The sequence below is a fragment of the Magnolia sinica genome, chromosome 5 (genome assembly GCF_029962835.1).
Source record: "Magnolia sinica isolate HGM2019 chromosome 5, MsV1, whole genome shotgun sequence".
NCBI lineage: Eukaryota > Viridiplantae > Streptophyta > Magnoliopsida > Magnoliales > Magnoliaceae > Magnolia > Magnolia sinica.
In genome coordinates, this window is record NC_080577.1 from 86,510,861 (window position 1) to 86,534,452 (window position 23,592).

At 41.5% G+C, this 23,592-nt stretch overlaps 1 protein-coding gene across 2 annotated transcripts in view; it reads left to right on the top strand.

Moving 5' to 3' along the window:
• LOC131246240 (stemmadenine O-acetyltransferase-like) overlaps window positions 1-4,743 on the top strand; it is a 43,925-nt gene extending 39,182 nt beyond the window's left edge. For both annotated transcript variants that reach the window (XM_058246164.1, XM_058246165.1), the window contains exon 2: window positions 3,321-4,743. In XM_058246164.1, coding sequence (XP_058102147.1) covers window positions 3,337-4,644 — 1,308 coding nt within the window. In that variant the 5' untranslated portion in view covers window positions 3,321-3,336 and the 3' untranslated portion in view covers window positions 4,645-4,743. The remainder of the gene's footprint in view (window positions 1-3,320) is intronic.
• Window positions 4,744-23,592: the final 18,849 nt, after the last annotated feature.

Here is a 23,592-nt window from a genome sequence, read left to right on the forward strand (position 1 = left end):
GCTTTTAATGGTCATTCACGGCCTCTTCTGGCCATGTGGTCCACTAGAGATTTGGAGCTGTTTAACTTCTAAGATAAGGTCCTTAAATAAGCTGAAAAAATGGATGGACTGTGTGGATATGAAACACGTTCCATGAAGGTGGTCCTCACACGGTAATGGTAACAACGAATAAGATGTTCAACTAATCTACCCCGGAGAGAGAGTGGGAGAAGACTTAGGTGTGGCCCGGGACTCACCCATGCCGGTCCTTACCATGTATCTCACCTTGATGTATTTATTCTATATTCACTTTGTTCATTTGTTTTGGTATATTATTTTAGGTCGCAAGCCCAAAACTGAACTAGATCGAAATCTCAGGTGGAATATGTTATAGGAGTGGTGACTGAACGCCACACCATTAACTCTTCTTGGGCCTACCATAATGTTTCTAAATGCTTATTTTCAATAGAATATATTGGTAAGGCAATAACCCGAGAAGAATAAAAAAATAAATAAATAAATATCGGCTTGATCTAAAACTTTCGTGGTGTGCAGGAAATTTTTAATGCCCATCATCACTGTTTCCTATGCTATGGTCCACATGAGATTTGGATATGCATCATTCTAAATTTTTAGATCATGCACTAAACTGATCAGTGAAATGGATGGTTGGTATGGATATAACATACATAAATCAAGGTGCGCCCACTGTAAGGGCCACACGGTCTTGGATGACGCCTGGCGGTACCTAATAAGCAGGTTGCTGATGAAAGATGAGAGCACGGACATGTCAAAACTTCTGTGAACCCGATTATAATATATTTGTGAAATCAATACAATTCATCTATTTTGCTAGATCATGCCAAGGCACCAGAATAAAAATACGGCGGATCCAAATCTTAAGTGGACCACACCACGGAAAACAGTGGGAATTGAACATCTACTATTGAAAACTTAGGACACAGAAGGCTCATGTCAAGGTGATAATTTTGTTTTCCCTTTATTCAGTTCAGTGTGATCTGATGAACAGGTTGGATGGAAAATAAACATCATGATAGGCCTAGGAAGTTTTAAACGGTAGTCGTTCAATCCCCACTACTTCGTGGGATGTGGTACGCTTGAGCTTGTTATTTGCCATCTTTTTGCCTAATGCCCTAAATGGATTTTGAAAAATGGACGGACCATGTGGATCTAACACATACACCATGGTGAGATCCAAATAGAAACCTTATATTTTCTTTGTGTATTTTTTTAATTGGCGTCAGCTGATGTACTTTGCACCTTTTTTGGACCAACGATAGGCGACGGCTCAGGAATCATCGGTGCCTTCAATGCATACACATTTTTCTTTACTAATTCTAACATATATGAAGAAGCAGAACACGGATCCTATGTTTGCGTCAAGCAACGAAATGGGGAAGCGGATTGGCTACTCCCCCTGACACCAGCTCTGTGGCTGGTGGTCCGTGCTCTATGGGGCCCACTATGATGTATGTGTTTCATCCATTTCATTCTTCTATTTGTACAGATCATTATATTGCTTGATACCAAAAATGATACGGATATAAATCTCAGGTGGACCACACCACATGAAAATAATAGTGATTGATATCAACCATTAAAATCTTGCTAAGGCCCAATATACTGTTTATTTGACATCCAATATGTTGATTAGGTCATACAGGCCTATATGAAGAGAAAAAAACAAATATCAACTTGATCCAAAACTTTTATAGCCCCCAAAATGTTTTTAATGGTCGACCCTCATTCAACACTATTTCCTGTAATGTGGTCCACTTGATATTTGGATATACCTCAATTTTGGACTCATAATGTAAAATTATCTCTAAAAATAGATGGATGGTATGGATGAAAAATATACATAATGGTTGGGCCCACGTAGCACTGACCACCAGCATTTGGCTAGTGTAAGGGGGAGTAGCCAATCCGTTCCCACGAAGTTGCGGTTGTTGCGATCTGATTTGAGGGAACGGATTGGCTACTCCCCCTTACACCAGCCAGTGGCTGGTGGTTAGTGTTTTGTGGGGCTCACCATGATGTGTGTGTTTCATCCATGTCGTCCATATATTTTTAAAGATCATTTTACGCTATGATACAAAAAATGAGATATATCACAATCTCAATTGGACCATATTATAGGAAACAATGTTGAATGAGCACAGACCATGAAAAATATTTTGGGGGCCATAAAAGTTTTGGATCAATCTGATTTTTGTTTTTTCTCTTCATTTGAGCTTGTATGACCTAATTAATAGATTAGATGTCAAATAAACAGTACAATGGGCCTTTGGAGGATTTTAATGGTGGATATCCAATCACTATTGTTTTCATATGGTGTGGTCCACATGAGATTTATATACCTCTAATTTTTGGTATCAAGCCTTTAAATGATCTTTAAAAATGGATTAACAGAATCGATTAAACACATACGTCATGGTGGATCCTACCGAGCACCGGCCACCAGCCCCGGGGGACTAGCCAATACGTTTCCCTAAATTGGCCGTGTAACTGTGTAATTGCACCTCGTGAATGAGATGGACCAATCACTGTTCGGCAAACGTAGAAAAAAGCAGTAAAGTCGTGCTTTTGGCAAACAGCGGATCCGAACTCGGAGAAGCAGGGGAAAATAAGGAACCGGTTTGCGTAGTGATTACGCTCAGCCTACTGAGTAAATTCTATGGGACCCACCATGATTTACATATTTTATCTGTTCCGTCCATTTATTTTACTAGATAATTTTGAGGCCTTAGATAAAAAATGAAGCGTATACAATATTAAAATGGACCACACCATGGGAAACAGTTGAATTGAACGTGTACCGTTGAAAATTTCATGGGTGCCACAGAAGTTTTGGACGATATGAACAGGTTGTATGATAAATAAACATCACTATGGGGCCTAGCAAGATTTCAACTGTAGAAATCATTATCCCTACTGTTTGTTTCCTGTGGTATGATTAACTTGATCTTTGGATACGCTTCAAGTTTGGGGTCAACTCCTTAAATTAGATTGAAAAACGGATGGACGGCGTGGATAGACCAGATACATTTAAGGTGGGCCCAACTGAGTTTACTCAGTACGATAAGAGCGTACTGAGTGCCTCAGTACGCAATCCGATTTCGGAAAATAAACCTCATGAAAAGGAAATTACACCAATACCCTTCTACCGTACAGTTCATCACTGCGCAGTCTCCAAGTCCAATCTAATCACGTAATAAAGAGGGAACGTGTCAAAGCTCACTAATCTCATCACGTTACAAAAGGCATCCATATTGCATGCAGAACACAAACTATAACGTTTCTCCTTGCTTTTTACGTAGATTGCCATAAGCCAAGATGTTCAAGGTTCACGTTATCTCCAGAGAGACCATCACGCCATCCTCTCCAACTCCCCATCCTAACCGTACATTCCATCTCTCAATGCTAGATCAGATCGCTCCTTCGCTATACGTCCCTTTCGTTCTCTTCTACTCTGGAAACGCTCATAGCAATACTGAATGCTCCGACGTCTTTCGCCGGCTGAAGAAATCTCTTTCGGAAACCTTGACTCTCTTCTACCCGTTCGCCGGGAGGATCAGGGAAGAAGATCAGGCGGTTGATTGTAATGATGAGGGCATCGAATTTTTCGAAGCCCAAATCAACGGTCGGCTCTTCGAGTTTCTCCAGCAACCAGACGTGGATGCACTGAACCAGTTCCTCCCTTGTGGCTACGATTTTGATAGACCCACAAAGGAGATCCTCTTAGCTATCCAAGTAACTATTTTCGAATGCGGAGCAATAGTGATCGGTGTGTGGTATTCTCACAGGATAGCTGATGGAACCACGCTGGCCACATTTTTAGACAGATGGTGCTCGATAACACGTGGAGCTAATGAAATTGTAGCCCCCACTTTCGACTCGACGACACTCTTCCCACCGAGAGAAGGGGTAGATTTTACATTGAGCTCCATGTTTCCCAGAGAAAAAGCGAATGTTCTGACCAAGAGGTTTCTATTCAATAGGCAGAACATAGCCAAACTTAGAGCTAGAGCCTCGGAGGACTTGCGGCCCACCCGAGTTGAAGCAGTGACAGCTCTCATCTGGCGGAGTATCATGAGGGCTCAACGTAAGCCCGGGACGGTAAGGGCTTCTGTAGCAATGCTTCCTGTCAGTTTGCGAAGCAGGATGGTCCCGCCCTTGCCTGATCATTCGTTCGGAAATCTTTGCGTCGATGCAGTTTCGTCATGGGTGTCAGATGGTGAGTGCAATGAGGACTTGCAGCTTTGCTTAGAGAGGCTGCTGAGGTATTCGATAAGAAAAATCGACAGTGAGTACGTAGCTGAATTGCGAGGACGGGACGGGCTGATAAAGGCGTTTGAATTGCTGACAGAGGTATTTGAGAAATACTCAGAATATAGCATCGACATTTGCTTGTTTAGCAGTCACTGTAGGTTACCGTACTATGAAGCGGATTTTGGTTGGGGAAGGCCGATCTGGATCAGCAGTGCGAATATTCCTTTTAAGAATCTCACCATCTTGATGGGAACGAGATCAGGCGACGGAATCGAAGCTTGGGTGAGCTTGGAGGAAAAAGAAATGGCTAGATTTGAGCAAGATGAAGAACTACTTTCCTTTACTTCTCCTCCTGACATTTCATTGATTTGAAGTTAGCTGAGAAGAAAAGAGAATGCTCCGGTGCGGCTAGTTTCATCGTTTGCTTCAACAGTCCAATTTCTAATCGATGATTTGAACTGTCTAATAAATTCATAAGGGCCTGTTTTGATTCGTGTATTGTATTGTATTGCATTGTATTTGGGTACCGTTCATGTATACATTGGACAGTTGTCAGAATACATCCTTATCACCATGCCATTATTCAATGTTTGGATAGGAGATATTGTGCCGGCAAGTTTACAATATCTTGTACAGATCAATGTTTGGATACAAAGTATTAGGCCCGCGTATTGTACAAACGTTCAACATACAATAGCAGCTTTGTACGGATTGTTCATATATACCGCCAAAGTTTGATCAGTTGAATGTGGTCCGTTGCACTAATCTGATGGTTGAAATTGTTCAATCAGTTGGTGATCACATGGTGGGCCTGGGGCATATTGGACAATGAGTCAGACATTGCACACGTGCAGCGTGTATGATTCTAGATCAGAGAAACCAATTCTCGTGTCCCTTGGGATTCTTCGTCAGCTGATCCTACCCTTGCACCGCTGCATGATGCCTCATGTATACATAGGCCACATGTGTGTGAGATCCAAGCCACACATAGTCACACGTGATGGTGGATGTGAACTTCTGTGGAGATCAAGTATGTCGTACCATCCTTACCGCTTGATTTGACCGTTTAGCGTGGTTCACTGGTTTATTTTTAACCTTTCATTGCTTTTGTTCAAATCTAGTAGTTTGGGTTGTAAGAGAAACCTGTTTTATGGGCTAGATGGTTCAGATCATAAATTGTATCTTCGGTGAGCCCTCCCGATGGATGGCTGGAAACTCTCGCACATATCCTCTGTTTCATGTTGATTTGGATGGGGACGGCTGTGTAGGATAGTACAATTTGCGATGCCAGAAGGAGTCGGGATCCTCTGTTACCAGGTCAACAGAGAATTCTTGTTACCCTAATGGTTTGGCGTCCGAAGCTGTTTTTTATTTTTTTTATTTTTTTAGTGAGTGATGACGTGGACCAATGGGAATTAGGGTATCAAGAATTCTATGTTGACCTGACAACAGAGGATCCGGACTCTGCGAGAAGATATTGTACAAGTGGCTGCGGCAGCGGACAGCACTGACGGTATAATGCCTCCTGTCAGAAATTCTGGCACCGCCATGTATTCTGGCACCGCCATGTATTCGTGCGCTTTGGTATCACATCAGGCTCGCTAACATAATGCAATACAGCCTTAACTGTGAATCCAAACAGGCACTGAGGGAAATCGATCGTACTTGTCTCGAAGTTTGAGCAAATTACTTAGAACATTATAACACTTCATGTATTCCCAGAAGGGCATTCTGCTATCTTTTAGAGTTTGTTTCATATGAAGACGCCCTAACCTTGGTTCAATAGTTGCATGGTTTTTTAGGGACTAAAAAATTATGTAGTATTTAATACTAGTAAAGTTATGTGCATGGAATCCTTTTTGTGCGTAGGCAAGGACTACACTCGTGGGGCTCATATTGATGTATGTGTATAATCCATGCCATTCATCCTTTTTACCGTGTCATTTTAGGGCTAGGGCCCAAATATCAACCTGATCCAGAGCTCATGTGGGTCACATAATAGAAAATAATAGTGACAATGGAACTCACTGTTGAAACTTTCTAGACTCACTATGATGTTTGTTAGAAGTGGACACTACCCAAGTAAGGACTTTTTAGGCCCACGCTGAGCTGGCCGACAAGGTGGACGAAACGGATCTCCCCATTGTTGGCCTCAGGCTATTGTACCAATGACTATCATTTCATTTGGTAGTAAAGGAAGTGAACTTGTAACAACCGCGACCCATATCACATGAGAACCACGACCCATATAACATGATAACTACGACCCATGACAACCACGACCCATATAACATGACAATTACGACACATATAACATGAGAACCACGACCCATAACAACTACGATCCCTACCACATTACAACCATGACCCTTACTGCATTACAACCGCGACCCAGGTATGGGTCGTGGTTACCATGTTATATGGGTCATTGTTTTCATGAGGAAATGGTCGTGGTTGTCATGAGGTAAGGGTCGTCATTGTCATGCTATATGGGTTGTAGTCTTCATTTTATAAGCACTGGCTATTGATATTTAAGCCCTCACGAGCTTTGAATTGGGCTAATATTTGGGTGCTATCCCTAAAATGACACGACAAAAAGGATGGGCAACATGGATTATTCACGACCCTTTATGAAAACCCCGACCCTTTCCTCATGAAAACCATGACCCATACTTGGGTCATGGTTGTAATGTGGTAACGGTGGAGGTTGTAATGCGGTAAGGGTCGTGGTTGTCATGGGTCGTGGTTCTCATGTTATATGGGTCGTAGTTCTCATATAACATGGGTCGTGGTTATCCCGCTACATGGGTCGCAGTTATCTTGTTATATGGGTCGCAGTTGTCATGGGTTGCGGTTATCATGTTATATTGGTCGTGGTTATCATGTTATATAGGTAGCCGACAAGGTGGATGGATCGGATCACTCCATTGTGGGCCTTAAGCTATGGTACCAATGTTTTGGTGGAAAAGGAAGTGAACACGTTGTAAACTACGAACCATGCAACATGACAACCACGACCCATATAACATGACAACTACGACCCATGCAAACCATGACCCAAATGGGCTCACATTGATGTATGTGAATAATCCATGTAGCCCATCCTTTTTGTTGTGTCATTTTAGGGGTAAAGTCAAATATAAACTACGACCATTTGTGGATGAAAACCACGATCTATTGTGCATATGAACCACGACCCTTTAAATGGATCGTGGTTGTCATGTAACAAGGGTCATGGTTGTCATATTATATGGATCGTGTTTGACCCGACCACGCCTGCCCGAGTGAGGATCCTCTATTTGCCAAAAGCATGACTTTCCTGCTTTTTTCCTCATTTGCTAAATAGTGATTGGTCCATCTTAATCATTGGTCCATCTCAATCACCAATGCAATTACACGATCACACGATCCAATTAGATTGCAACAACCACAATTTTGCTGATTGAGGTAAACAGAGGATCCGTATTTCGGCCGAAAATACCAACACCCATCCGAAATCCTGCCTACGGCAGGATTCAAAACCAAGGACTGTCTGATTAGAAAGGGACCCACTGTCAGGGCAGGTGGACGGATCAGAACCGTCCACCAGAACCAATCCCAGATTCTAACCAGCAAGCTTCGCAAACCGGCCCTTTTCTCAGCCAAACCCAAGCTCACATGCCATTTCTTTTTTCGGTCAAATCAAAGATCACATAACTGATCTTGCGGAAACAGGGAGATTTCCATTCTTCATGCATGCAGGAATATCTATCGTCAAAAGATGAGAGTTTAACTCTTTTCCAATAGGGAAAGGAGATAAGGAAACAAAAAACAAAGAAGACACCAACCGACCCGCCGGTTTTCACACAGCACAACTCGCCCATGTGAAAGAAGTTTTGCTGAAACCTATCGATTAGGACACTTGAAACGCGAAATTTGTGGGACCCACAAGCTCTTTCTGGGCCGTCCGAACCACTTGAAATCACTGGATCATCATATCTCAAAATGGATGGATAACGTAGATACAACGCATACATCATAGTGGGGCCCACAAAATTGGTGACGTCACTTCAGTAGCCGACTCGCTACTCAACCGGTATTGGACACGGATTGCGTCATACTCTCGCCCGTCTAGCCCCGAACGGGCAGTTCTGTGATCGGCCCACCGTGATGTATCCGTTTATCTAAGCTGGTCATCCCTTTTCTCAGATCATTGTAAGGCATGAACATAAAAATGACGCAGATCCAACGCTCAAATGGACCACACCACAGATGACTCTTGCATTTAATACAACTGGCATTTAATGCTTTATGCATTTAATGTATCTAAGCTTATTATTTGGTGTGGCCCACTTGAGTTATGGATCTGCGTCATTTTTGTGTTAATGCCTTATAATGATCTGAGAAAAGGGATGGACGGCTTGGATAAACAGATACATCACGGTGGGCCCACCCACAAAACTGCCCATTCGGAGCTAGAGACGGGCGGGGGTAGGATGCAATCCGTGTCCACCTGTATCTAATCCGGACACAGATTTCCTGCAAAAGCCTTTGGCAGGAAGTTCCTGCGCAAGGATGCTGGGTGGGACCCACCAAGATGTTTGTGTAAAATCCACCTCGTCCATACATTTTGAGAGCTCATTTCAGGACGTGAGACCAAACAATAGGTGTATATAGCACTCATGTGGGCCACACGAGAGGAAACATTAGGTATTCAGTGAGAACTGTTGTATCATTCTTTTGGCCATAAAAGTTCTATACCAAGCTATATTTTTAGTGTTTTCACTTCATCTCATTCAAAATGACATTATAAACAATTTGCATAGCGTATAAACATTAAGATGGAGTCCAGGAAGGTTTCAACGGTGGGAATTTCTTTCCCCAATTTTCCCTCTGGTGTGACCCACTTTAGTTTTGTATCCACTTAATTTTTAGTCCCACGTCTTAAAATGAGCTCTCAAAATTGATGGATGGAATGAATTTCTATCATACATTACAGTGGACCCCACAGAGCCCTACCAGGACGGATTACCGTCTGGGCGAGGGTAGGACGCAAACTGCGTCCTTGGTACACTAGCCAATCCGCTTCCGTCTGCGTCTGTGGTACACTAGCCAATCCGCTTCCGTCTTTCTGCGTTCTAGATCCCATCATGAGGGATGTGTTATATCCAAATTGTCCATCCATTTGGCGAGCTCGTCCTAAGGCTTGAGACTAAAAATAAGACAGATCTAAAGATAAAGTGGACCACACTGTAAAAAGTAGCGGGGGATCTAACATCTACCATTGAAACCCTTTTGGGGGTCACAAAAGTTTTGGATCTAATGATCCATAACAACTACGACCCATGACAACCACGACCCATATGACATGAGAACCACGACCTATGGTAACTACGACCCTTACCACACTACAATCACGACCTTTACCACATTACAACCACGACCCGAGTATGGGTCGTGATTTTCATGAGGAAAGGGTCGTGGTTTTCATAAGGTAAGGGCCGTGGTTGTCACTGTCCCCACTATTTTACATGATGGGGTACACTGGAGCTTTGGATTTAACTCATTCTTTAGATACTGCCTTAAAATGATCTCTCCAAATGGATGGAGGGTGTGGATACAAAAATACATCATGGTGGCCCCATGGAACTTGGGGACGTCTCCTTACTCAACCTGCACCCGATTAGATACGGACAGGTTGAGTAGTGAGTCTGGACACTCAACCTTTCAGTAGCAATCTGCGCTTGCAGGTTGAGTAGCGAGTCCGGATACTCAACCAATAGCAATCTGTGCCCATTTTTCTTTCTTTCCCAGTGTAAGTTGCACGCGAGAGAGGAAATCAGATTAAGTATTCAGTTGGGCCCACCTTTAATGTATGTGGTCTATTCATGCCATGCCATCCATTTTTCCATCTAATTTAAGGGGTTAAGCCCAAAATTGAAGCATATCCAAAGATCAATTGGAGTATACCACGACCTTAATCTGTAGCCTTCGATCCATTTACACTACCAAAAATGGATCGTGGTTGTCATGGGTCGTAGTTGTCATGTTATATGGGTCATGGTTGTTATGTTATATAGGTCGTAGTTATCATGGGTCGTGGTTGTCATGTTATATGGGTCGTGGTTGTTATGTGGTAAAGGTCGTAGTTGTCATGGGTTATGGTTGCCATGTTATATGGGTCGTGATTGTCATGTTAAATGGGTCTTGGTTATCATATTATATGGGTCGTGGTTCTCATGTGATATGGGTCACGGTTGTTACATGTTCACTTCCTTTACTACCAAATGAAAGGATAACAATTGGTACCATAACCTAAGGCATACAATGGGGTGATCTGATCCATCCACCTTGTCGGTCAACTCATTGTGGGCCCAAAAAGTCCTGACTTGGGCAATGTCTACTTCTAACAAACATCATAGTGAGCCTGGAAAGTTTCAAGAGTGGGTGCCACTATCACCATTATTTTCTATTATTTGGCCCACACAAGCACTGGATCAGGCTGATATTCGGGCCCTAGCCCTAAAATGACATGACAAAAAAGATGGGCAGCATGGATTATACACATACATTAATGTGGGTCTCGATGTATGGTCAAATTCTCAGGTCATGGTTGTAATGTAGTACGGGTCGTGGTTGTAAGGTGGTAAGGGTCGTAGTTTTCATGGGTCGTGGTTGTCATTTATATGGGTCGTGGTTGTCATGTTATAGTTAGATCTGTCTTATTTTTCATATCAAGCCTTAAGATGAACTCACCAAGTGGATGAATGACTTATATATAACATATATCTTATGATCGGACACACATAGCTTGCTGACTTCAATATAGCAGCTATATAGCTGGTGTGAGGTACACCAGCCAATCCGCTTCCTTTAATCCACATTCGTATTCGGGACAAAAACGGATTGGCTATTCCCCGCTGCTAACAACCCCATGGGTGGTGGTCGGTGCTCTATGGGCCCATTATGATGTATGTGTTACATCCATTTTGTTCATCCATTTTTACAGATTATTTTAGAGTTTTATACCAAAAACGAGAGGGATATAAATCTCAAGTGGACCACATCACAGGAAAACAATGGGAATTAGATAACCACTACCCATGACGACCACGACCCATATAATAGGACAATTGCGACTCATATAACATGACAACTACGACCCAAATAACAGGACAACTGCGACCGCGACCCATATTTATATAACAAGATAACTGTGACCCATATAGCATGACAACTATGATCCATACAACTGCGACCCATATAACAAGACAACTGCAACCCAAATAACAGGACAACTGCGATCGCGACCCATATAACAGGATAACTACGACCCATATAACATGACAACTGCGGTCCATATAACTGCAACCTATATAACAGGATAACTGCGACCCAAATAATAGGACAACTGCGACCGCGACCCATATAACAGGATAACTGCGACCCATATAATAGGACAACTACGATTCATACAACTATGAACCATATAATAGGACAACTGCGACCCAAATAATAGGACAACTGCGACCACGACCCATATAACAGGATAACTGCGACCCATATAACAGGACAACTTTGATCCATACAACTGAGACCCATATAACATAAAAACTATAATCCATGCAACTGCGGCCCATTTGGGTCATGGTTTGCATGGGTCGTAGTTGCCATGTTATATGGTTCATGGTTGTCATGTTGTATGGATCGTGGTTTTCAACGTGTTCAATTTCTTTTATATCAAACCATTGGTATCATAGCTTAAGGCTTACAATGGGGTGATCTGATCCATCCACCTTATCTGTCATCTCAGCGTGGGCCCAAAAATTCCTAACTTTGGCAATGTCCACTTCTAACAAACATCACAGTGAGCCTAGAAACTTTCAACAGTCACCATTATTTTTTATTATGTGGGCCACAGAGCACTGAATCGAGCTAATATTTGGGCCCTAGTCCTAAAATGACATGGCAAGAAGGATGGACGGTGTTGAGGGTCAAATATTACATATCAGACCCTAGTTATTGCCTAGATTTACGAACATGGTACTGTTTAACTATCCGATTTAATCATGTTTGTGATGCAAGGTACGTTTGTGAGCTTGGACTGAAATAGGGTGCTAAAAGCTGAGATTTAATGCTTAGAATTCACCAAAGCATGGGACGGACCCCAAGAGACCAAGATCGATGGATTTGCACACCAAAGATCTAAGAAAATCGAGAAACTGAAGCTTAAGTAGCCCGAAAGATGTCCAGAATGCAAGATCACAGGGTTCACACCATCCGTTCAGCTCGAAACTCCTTACGCGGCCTGAGGACCATAAATGAACCATACACATTAAATTTGAACCATTAGATCCTTGTGAAAGTAGCCAAACGGACACATCAACCACAAAAACCCTGATTTGGGGCTCACCTGCTGTTCAGATACACTTCAACTTCGGTCCTCATGGTTAAATGAGATGATGAGATAGATGGATGGAGAGGATTTCTCACAGCATCACCATGGGGCCTACACCAGTGTGAGCGTGCACATAGAGTGTGCACGTTCGTTATGCATTGAACATCAAACCCGTTTCCTCTTCTGCGAAGGCTTGAGTAGAGAGTTGTGATTGAACATTAGTGGGCCACCACCATACATCAAAGGTCTTATCTAGACCATACATGAGATTCACATGACCCCCATCACTCAGGCCTAGGTGGCGAAATTTCACAAGACATCGGAGATCCGTTTTCGATCGTCCAAACGGAAGACGGATGGTGTCTTTACAGATTTCGTGGGCTGCGTCAAAGGATGGCCAAAAATACCCTTTCCCAACCGAAATTTCGAGTAGAATTTAGTGGACGGAATGGATTTCTCAAAACAAAAGTGAAGTGGGCCCCACCATCAGAACAACCTAAGTCCTGTTACACAGGCCCTGTTTCAACGTCTGAAATTGACGATTTTTGGCCATTGCACTATCATGGCCGTTGATCGGATAGAAGATTTGATCCGTTCCACGATTAGGCTGTCGAAAAAATCCCAGGGGGCATTATTTCTTTGGAAAGAAAGAAGGGAAAGTGGGGCAGATTTGATCTGTTCTTTGCTGCGTAAATCAGGGGGCGCAACTCGTTTTCTGCATAAAGAAGGCTTTTGCACCGCCTCAAGCTGCAGACCGACCTCCCTACCTATAAAAGAATGAGAATAGAGAGAGAGGGCATCATTCAATCATCTTTAGATACGTGGGCAGCTGTGGAGGCGACGTGGAGCGTGGGAAGAAAGAGAGTGAGATAGAGAAGGAAGAGTTAGTTTTGGTTTGTTTTTCTTTTCTTCTGAGTGTTAGCCTCATCATGTCTATCTAGGCTAAGCTTCTTAGCTAGGGCTAAGAGGTGAAGCTTGTAGCGTGATTAGGATGGTTGCTTTGTTTTGATTCATGTCTTATGGAACCTTATGGATTCTAGTTTGATTATTAAGGAATATTTTTAGTATTTAATGGTTCGTTGTGACTCAAATTACAATGGATCTACAATTGCTTTGAATATTTTCTTTTCATGTTTGAGATTGTGAAATTAGGCAGTCTCGTTGTTCACCATCGTCTCATGGGCATGTTGGATGATGGAATCCTCCTAATCTACTCAATTCTCTTATGATTACTTGTGGGTTTGGTATATTGCTGTTGTTTACCTTGTCTCTGAAATTGCGGTAATGACCGATTTAATTGAAGTAGGAATATGTCAATATGTCCTAAAAGGGGGTGAATAGGACTTTTTAATATTTTATGACAATTTAAAATCCTATCACTCTAATCTTAAGAAAATAAGCATGTATCAGGATTTCTTTAGAGTAACTCTAAAGGCTTCCAAGACTAATAAGGGATCCAATCATAAAATTATTTGAGAGATAAACAAGACGCAAATCAGTTTATTATGGATGTGACTGTGTGTGTGAGGTGTGATCTCAGATAATCAAGTATGAAAGCATTTAAGAAAATCACACAAGCAATAGAAGACAATAGCAATCTTAAACACAGTTATTTTTATAGCGGTTAAACTACTTGTCTACTCCACTTCCCACGGACGACTCAACCCTTGAGTGTACCGGATCTCACTAAAGGAAGTTTCATAATAGGTTTACCTTAAACCGGAGGTTTTAAATCAGGTTCACCTCTAACCAGTACAACCTACACTTAGGCTGACACAACGTGTCTACACAACACAGTTTATGCTCCTATGAGTAAGGGTCAACACACAGCACCCGACTTTTAGGCCACACTGGCTAAGGATCCACACAAGAAACCTAACAGAGGTTTCACATCAGGTTCACCTCAAATTAGAGGTTTCAAATCAGGTTCACCTCTAACCAGTTTATGCTATCCATAAAGCAATGGTCAACATAAAGCACCCCCCGTAGACTCTCGCCGGAGGCCTCTTATAAGGACTTGCAAGGGGTGAGAAACACCTTAGACCCAATCTTACTGATGGAATGATCTCAAGGGTCCTCTGGACTCTAATGACTTACAGATAAGTAAATGAGCCTCATTGACCACTTTGATGAAGACCTCCTCCTTTGATGACGAAGAATCTTCAGCTCACTTGAACTGCAACTCAAAAGATGTACCAATACATGGCAACAGGTTGGGTCAAGGTTTTGATGGAATCCTACTCTATTAAATGTTTTCCTATAAGGGAGATAGAGCGATTCCAATCATCTGTGCATTTAAGGCATCCCAGCTTAATGATTTGCCATTAAGGTGGTATCTGCAAGATCCTTGAATGCGAAAGTTCATTACCCAATCCACTCTATTGAATGTCAACAATGAGGGTGGATTGGAGGATGAACTCCCATGAGAGAAAAGGCTTAGGGTTTATGATCTAGGGTTAAACACACAAAAGCACTCTCTATTTTCTCTACAAACAACCAAGGGCAAGCTCTCATTAAACAGACAAAAGGTTCCAATGGATATAAAACGGTCACATTTTTGACAGAGTTCGATATCATCAAGCAGGATCGATATCATCGAGTGTATACTCTCGATAGCATCGATTGGTCACTTGATGATACGAACTCAACTATTAAACGCTTTTGAAAGCTTTTGCTAGATAGTCGAGGAAATTGAGAGTGCGTCGATGTCATCGGATTTTGAACTCTGATTTCATCGACACGAGGTTCAATTCCTCGACATTTGAAAATGTGAGAGCACTTCCCTTTGAAAATATTTCAGGTATATGATATGATCAAGCATCACTTGATATCATCAGAATTTGAATACCGATGATATCGAGGGCAGTGTCGATTTATCGATAATTCTAAGAAATTTTCCTAAAAGCTTGTTGGACAGTTTTTGTCCACTTTTGATGACATTGACCATGCCTCGATATGATCGATATTTGAATATTGATTTTATCGAGTGACCCTCAATCTGAAAAAAATATCCTAAAAAACTTGCTGGATAAATGTGTCCTAATCTGATATCTTCGAAGGGCTTTCGATATCATCGAGATTTGAATTCTGAGGATGTCGAGGAGCCGTTCGATATATCGAGGTTTAGCATGATTTGCCTTAGAAATACTTTGGACATGACAGACTTGATGTCAATTTTATCAAGTCGATTCAATGGACTCGAGATTCAAATTTCGATGATATTGAACCTTCGATACATCGATAATTCCGTCCAGAGATCTTTGTGGTTGCTGGACATCTTATATCCTCATTTCGATGATATCGAGTGAGCTTCGAGGATATTGACAACAGATTTCGATTTCATTGATCCATGTATCGAGAAATCGACAAAGGTAGAAAACTTAGAGATGTTTCTGAGTTTGAAAAAAGTTTTCTAACCATAATCCCTTAAGGTGTTCTATCTAATTTTAAGGTTTTAATTACCTAGTGTTTTGGGACATGGGATGTGAGGCTAAGATTTACCTGTGACGAGTTCAGGCACACATCCTATTGAGGCAGACGCTTGATCAACCCTCCTATGGAACTTCTATGTCTGGCTGACTCAATGCTCATGCTAATTGACAAACCAAGGCACTTTCAGTCTCCTGGGCATGGTTTGGTGATGAAATCACTTCCAAATTTTCACCATTCTAATCCTTTGAAGATTAGATTCATGAGAAGTTTAGAGATTTGACAAATCTCTACTTACCAACCGGATAAGATATGACTCTGATTCTAGTTGTGTCCTTGAATCAATACAAGCTAACTTCCCAATTGCTAAAGTGGATCCTTGGCACCCTAGTTTCCTTCCTCTGAATACTCAAAGTTTTAGATAAATATTTCATCATTGTTTCCTCAATTATATTCAATTTAGATTTCATCTTAATCTAGTTCTAGATCTACTTAGTTTTAGACTACGTACAGGTTTCAGTCCCTTGGGATTCGACCTCGGTCTCACTGAGTTTATTACTACATCACAACCCTATACTCGGGGAGTGAACAAGTTTTTGGTGTCGTTCCCAGGGATTGATGGTTACGTTTTTCTGAAATTAATTAGTTTTGGGATTATTTTAAGATTAGGTTAGGATTAGGTTTTTCTTTTTTCTGATTTTTAGAAACTACCCTAACTTTCCTGTTTTATAGGATTCTGAGATAGACTTTCTAAATTGGTAATCTCTTTCTAGTTTTTCTATTTTTGGAAAATTTTTAATTATAGGATTTCTTTTATTTTTAGAATGTAACTTACTTTCTAATTCTAGGTTTAGAACCTTCCTTTAGAAACTTTCTATTTTTAGAAACTGACCTATTTTGTTTTGTTTTTCACGTTTTAACTTAGGAATCTCTAATCTGGTAACTTCTTTCTAATTTCCCCTCTTACTTTACATACTACTGTAGGATCTTTTCTTTTATTTTTTTATGATTAGATTCAGAATTAAGGTTTCACCATGAACGAATAAGAGTGGCTAGAGTGGGCACGTGAGTATGGTAATCTATTTCTAGAAAATAAGAGGTTCCATGAAAAAGTGTTAGATGCTTATGCTTGGAAACAACCTATATCTCAAGATTTTTCTCAAACCGACATCGAGAACTGACTCGAACGTTATGCTCCATCGATTAATAAGTTCGTACGTGATCATAATTATGGGAATGAGGATTATTATCATCCATCATATTCTCCCACATATGATCAATATGACTATAACAAGTGGAAACATCAAAACTGGAAAGATGAACCAACAACATGTTATAATGATTATTCTCTTGGATACCCTACCTTTAAAATTCAACCAGAAATAATCCAAGAGAATTCAATTCAAAATTCCTTCCAAACTCTAGAGCTCAGCCAATAAAATACACTCCAAAGATTGTAAGAACTTATAAAAGATATTCAACAGTTGAGTTCACGTGAGGTGATTGTGGAGAACTCTGGAATTTGTAATGAGGAGTTGGATTCCATCAATGAGCATACGGTTCAATTTCCCGACGAGTCGATCTCGATGATGGTCTAAGGGAATAGTCAAGAGACGTGGGTGTCTTTCAAATATAATGATAGTGATAAACTTCACTCACATGACATATAAGATTTCAATGATGAGGAAGAGGTTAGTTTATGTGAACCTCAACCCAATCTGGGAATAGAATGTGAGGAAAGTGATCCCATCCCAAGTGTGTACTGCACTGAACTAGACTATGATGAATATTGGGATGACGATCATTAATGTGCAACCCCAGTTCCACTGGAATTAATCTCAAGTTTGGTCCAGGTCAATGATTAAGAAGTACACGAAGTGAGCAGTCATAATGAGCTACTCCACTCACCTGACATGTTTGATTTAAAAGTGGATAAGCTCCTTACAACTGACCCTTCTATCTCTTGTGAGACATGTTTAGATGACTCCCCTGAATTAAATGATGATATGATTCGGGAGGACAATTTACTTGATATGACTCTGGAATTTGAAACCACCCGGTTAAGTCCACCATCTGATCTATACACGTTCGTCGATTCAATGCCTCGACTAAGTAATTTCAATGAACAGAATGTTCACATCAGTGCTTTACCTATTGATTTCCAATCTGTCTATGTAGGGCAAGAACAGGAGAGCATATGTCCATCCACTTTCAGAGACGATGGAATCATTGGCCAGATCATCACAAACTTTAATGCGGAAAATGAGCCATTCTCAGATGAATTATCCAACTCTTTGGATCATTGCTTGGCACATTTTTCAGATTCAAACGATTCTATGATTAAAGAAATAGTGGATGCCTCGTAAGAGAATATCTCGGTAGTTGTTACTAATCGAGAGAACCCTTATTCTGAAGCCTCTTCTTCCCTAGATCTTAAATGTCTACCATTAAAGGAGGAAGAGCTGACAATGGAACCGAAGTCTGGAACTTCAGAATATGTTGAGATTGCATCACTTCTTGAGAAGTTTTTTGAACTTTATTTACTTATAGTCTCTAATTCACCATGGGATACTAACGTTGAAACTTCTTCTGTCACAGGTGAATCATATATACTTTGGATACCTCAGGCAATTCAACCAAAATTTTTTTATGAGGTACATAAGTTTCTTTGGAAAGTCATGCTCCAGGGCATCCAAGCCTATTGTAAAAAGAGCTTTTGGATGATCTTGTTAAGGAACTTACTGGGAAACTTATCAAGATATTGGCCGGAAGAGGAACCTTGCGGCATGATCGAGTAGTTTTTTCCTGCTTTCATAGGACTAGGGTAGTTTGCTTTATGTTATCTAGGTCAGACAGTTTTTCTACCATTAGGTTAGTTTGCTTTCGTATTTTCACTCTCGTGCTAACCTGTTCTCACACTGCGATCTCATGAAAAATCTCTCTCGATTCCTTCATTCAGGTACTATCTTCCCATCACTTCTCATTTACTTTCGTTGTCCCATGTGCATTGCATGCTCATATATCTTTTACATTGAGGACAATATAGATTTTAGGTTGGGGGTGGGAGGTTAGGTTACCTAATCAATGTTTTCTTGGTCTTCAACAAAAATTGTGAAAATTTTTAAATTTTTCTGAAATTTCTTGTGAATTCGAAGTGATTTTGACGGCCATATAGGGCACTTAGAATTTCAAGATATGTGATGTTGGTAATTTATGACTCTTGGATTCAGTTATCTGTTAGATTTCACAGTTAAGTTTGAATTGTTAATCCATTATTAAAGTTGTAAACATTGATTGAGTCATGATTTCATAGGATACATCTCGCTTGCACATTAAGGTTTCTATTCGATATTGAATTGTAACTTGGCGATCATTAAGCATGGAAGGAACCAACCTAGGGAATTTGTCCATCATGTTAAAAAAGAAGAATTGAAAAAAAAAAAAGAGAGAAAAAAGAGAAAAAAAGAAAGAAAGAATGAAAGAAAAGGAATACCCAGTTAAAAAATAGTTGTCATTAGGAAAGAATTGGGTATACGAACTTCACCATAGGTTTGCTCCCTATAGGTGCGGATTCGATTCCCCTCTCCCTCGATGGAAAAATCAAAAGCTGGAAGAGTGAAACAAAAAAAAAAAAAAAACTGTAGAGCAAGTTCTGGGTTAGGTTTTGGTTGTCCTGAAGGCTCTTTTAATCATTAATGTCATCATGGAAATTGACGATTGGATTTCATAATGATGATAAGCCGAGACGACACTATACACTCATGGAACTCAATGTTTAGAATTTTTTTAATTGATGGATAAATATTTTGAACTCAATTATGAAGTTTACTATGCACTTGAGTTCAGGAGAAAGTAATGCACAACATTCATAAATCTTAGAATTCTGGGATCTGGATAGTTTTTCAAAAATCACTCGGGTTTAGAGAAATCATCCTGTAATGCTCAACTTATTTTTCGCATACTTTGCTCGGGACTAGCAAGATGTTGTTTGGGGGTTATGTTGAGGGTCAAATATTACATATCAAGCCCCAGTTATTGCTTGGATTTACGAACATAGTACTGTTTAACGGTCCAATTTAATCGCGTTTGTGATGCAAGGTACATTTGCGAGCTTGGACCAAAACAGGGTGCTAAAAGCTGAGATTTAATGCTCGAAATTCACCAAAGCATGGGACGGACCCCAAGAGACCAAGATTGATGGATTTGCATGCCAAAGATCCAAGAAAAATGAGAAACTGAAGCTCAAGTAGCCCGAAAGACGTCCAAAATGCAAGATCATAGGGTTATCACCATCCGTTCAGCTCGAAACTCCATACATGGATTAAAGACCATAAATGAACCGTACACGTCAAATTTGAGCTATTAGATCCTTGTGAAAGTGGCCTAACAGACACATCAACCCCTAAAACCCTAATTTGGGGCCCACCTGCTGTCCGGATACGCTTCAACTTTGGTCCCCATGGTTAAAATGAGATGATGAGACAAATGAAAATGAGATGATGAGACAAATGGATGGAGAAGATTTCTCACAACATCACCATGGGGCCTGTCAGGCCTATATCCTAGATTGTATCATTCCGTAGGCTTCCGTGGTCCCCCTTGTCGAATTTCAGCAACCTACGATCTGTAATCGATGTTTACGCATGACCCTAAGTTACATCCTGTCGATCTGAGTTGGTTCGACCCAATAATTATACCATCATGATCGCACCGTTGTCACGGTTCCCATGCCGCATCTCACGCACCGATACGACACCCAGGCCAGGAGATGTGGGCCCGCGTTCAGTCAAGGAAAACACCACGCCTTTCGAATTTCAAGAGAATCTCTACTGTACATCACATTAATCAATCAAATCAAGTACAAGCAACTAGCACCAAGTATAACCACCTCTCCCATAAAGTCAACTCTCTCCCTTACATGTCAAGTACACACCCATCACTCCCCATCACTCCATCACCTCTCACCATCCCTCTCTCTCCTTATAACCTCTCTCTTTCATATATCTCTCTCATTTTTTAAGCAACCCACGTCCTAACCTCCATGAGAGAGCTTGGTGTGGCCCACCTTCATACCTCCCATCTCCACCATCCAAGCTTCATCTCGACCGTTGAATCTTATCCACTAGAGCTCTAAAATGCATTAATGGAAGGAGAAGTCCGTGATCAAAGGTGGGAATTTTCTAGTATTGATTTGTGTTGTTTTGATGAATTGAAGGCTCACATATGGTGGGACCCATCTTGATGTATGATTTGTATGAGGGGCCCATAGTGGCGAGGTCCCTCCGCTACTCCGATCTCGCTTTCTCTCTTTCCCTCTCTTTCTCCCTTTTGATGTGTGTGGCCCACCCTGATGCACCCCACCATGAAGTATGTATTTTATCCATGCCATCCTTATGTTGGGCCCACCTTGCTGGACCGTCCAGCGATAGGCCCGCTGGCCTGACTTCCTGGACAGGCCCAGGTGAAGAGAAACACAAATAACAGCTTGATCCAAACCTTGGTGGCCCACCCATGTGGCACCACGGTGATGAATGGGTTTTACCCTCACCATCCATTTATGGATGTGGGACCCACGAATGTATGTGTTGCATCCCACTGTCCAGCATGTGGACGGTGGGAACCACCATAATATGTGTGTTTTATGATGGTGAGGACCCTGCACATGTGGTGTCCTCATAGTCCAGCTAGGGCGGTGGGACCCACCATGACATATGTGTTTGATCCACACCGTCCATTCAATTCTCCACTCATTTTAGGCGTTGAGCCGGAAAATTAAGCTAATCCAGATCTCTGGTGGGCCCTATAGTAGAAAATAGTGGTTTTGGGTGATATAAATTATTAGGGCCCACTGTGATATTTTTATGCATCGAAACATACCCAATATTGGGTTTATTAGACCCATCATGAGTCATAGAACTAGCCGACGGATTGGATCATCCTAATGTGGGCCCCACCTATGAAAAACCGCAACAAAAAAAATTATATAATAGCAGATGTTGCTGCTGTCAGCGTCGAGAGGACGCTGCAGCAAGCAGCGTCCGCAACTTGGTTGGACACTGGGTCAATGGGCCCTACTACAAGCCCCACCTTGATGCATGTTGAACATCAACACCGTGCATTTGATGGGTCCACCTTATTAATGGGTCACCTCCACACCAACAAACGGTAGGGATTGAACATCTACCATTGAAACCCTTTTTGGGTCCCAGAAGTTTTGGATATATATGAAATTTGTTTTTCTTCTTAATCCAGGTCTTTGTGACCTTGTAAAAATTAAATGAAAATAAAACATCATGGTGGGCCCCACGTGGGACCCACCTCTGTGGAACGGACTGGCTAGTGTACCTTATACTAGATATATGGCTACTGTACTTGCGCAGCAAGTTCTGTGAGTATGGTCACGAGGTATGTGTTTCATCCTACCATCCATTTAGATGGTGGGTACCACTTTGATGTGTATGTTTTATCTACATCGTCCATTGTTTGGACGGTGGGGCCCACCATGAGGCAGTGTTATTTCCACCATCCATTCATTTGGTGACGTCAGTAAGTTTTGTGGACCCCCACTATAATCTATATTTTGTATCCCATGCCGTCCATCTGACATGGGCCCCACCATGATGCATGTGTTGTATCTATACCGTCTAAACATTTGAGATATCATTTCATGGCATGGGTGAAAGAATGAGTCAGATCTAAAGTTCAAGTGGACCCCACCATTTGCAATAATAGTGTATAGTGATACACATATTACACCAACAACTATTGAAATGATTTTTGGTGCGGTCCAAGCCCACTTGAGGCCCATTGGTGCAGCCCATCCATGAGGCCCATCATGATGTATATTTGAGGCCCATGTGGTAGGGCCCACCTGTTTTGTATTTAAGGCCCATTGTGATATGTATTAGGCCCATGGGCAAGGCCCATTGTGATGTATTCAAGGCCTATGGACAAGGTCCATTGTGATGTATTCGTGGCCTATGGGCAAGGCCCATTATGATATGTATTGGGCCCATGATGTGTGGCCTATTTAATATATTCAAGACTCATATACATGGCCCATTTGATGCATACGAGACCCATGTGTAGGGCCCACATGTTATGTATTTGAGGCCCATGAGCAGGGCCCACCTGTTATGTATATGAGGTCCATTAGTGCGGCCCATTTGATGCATTTGAGGCCCACATGATGCGGCCCATTATAATGTATTTGAGGCTTATTGTGATGTATTTCTAGCCCATTTGGTAAGGTCCATTGAGATGCATTAATGGCCCATGTGCAGGGCCCACTTGTCATGTATTTAAGGCCCGTGGAAGTAACCCAATGTGATGTATTTGTGGCCTTTGTGCCAAGGCCCATGGTGATGTATATGTGGCCCATGAGTGAGGCTCGATATGATGTAATTATGGCCCATGGTGATGTATATTAGGCTTTTGTGTCAGGCCTTGGGCCCACTGCATGTTTGGCTCTATGTGGGCCACTCCTCTGGAGCAATTTGGTTAAACGTCCACAT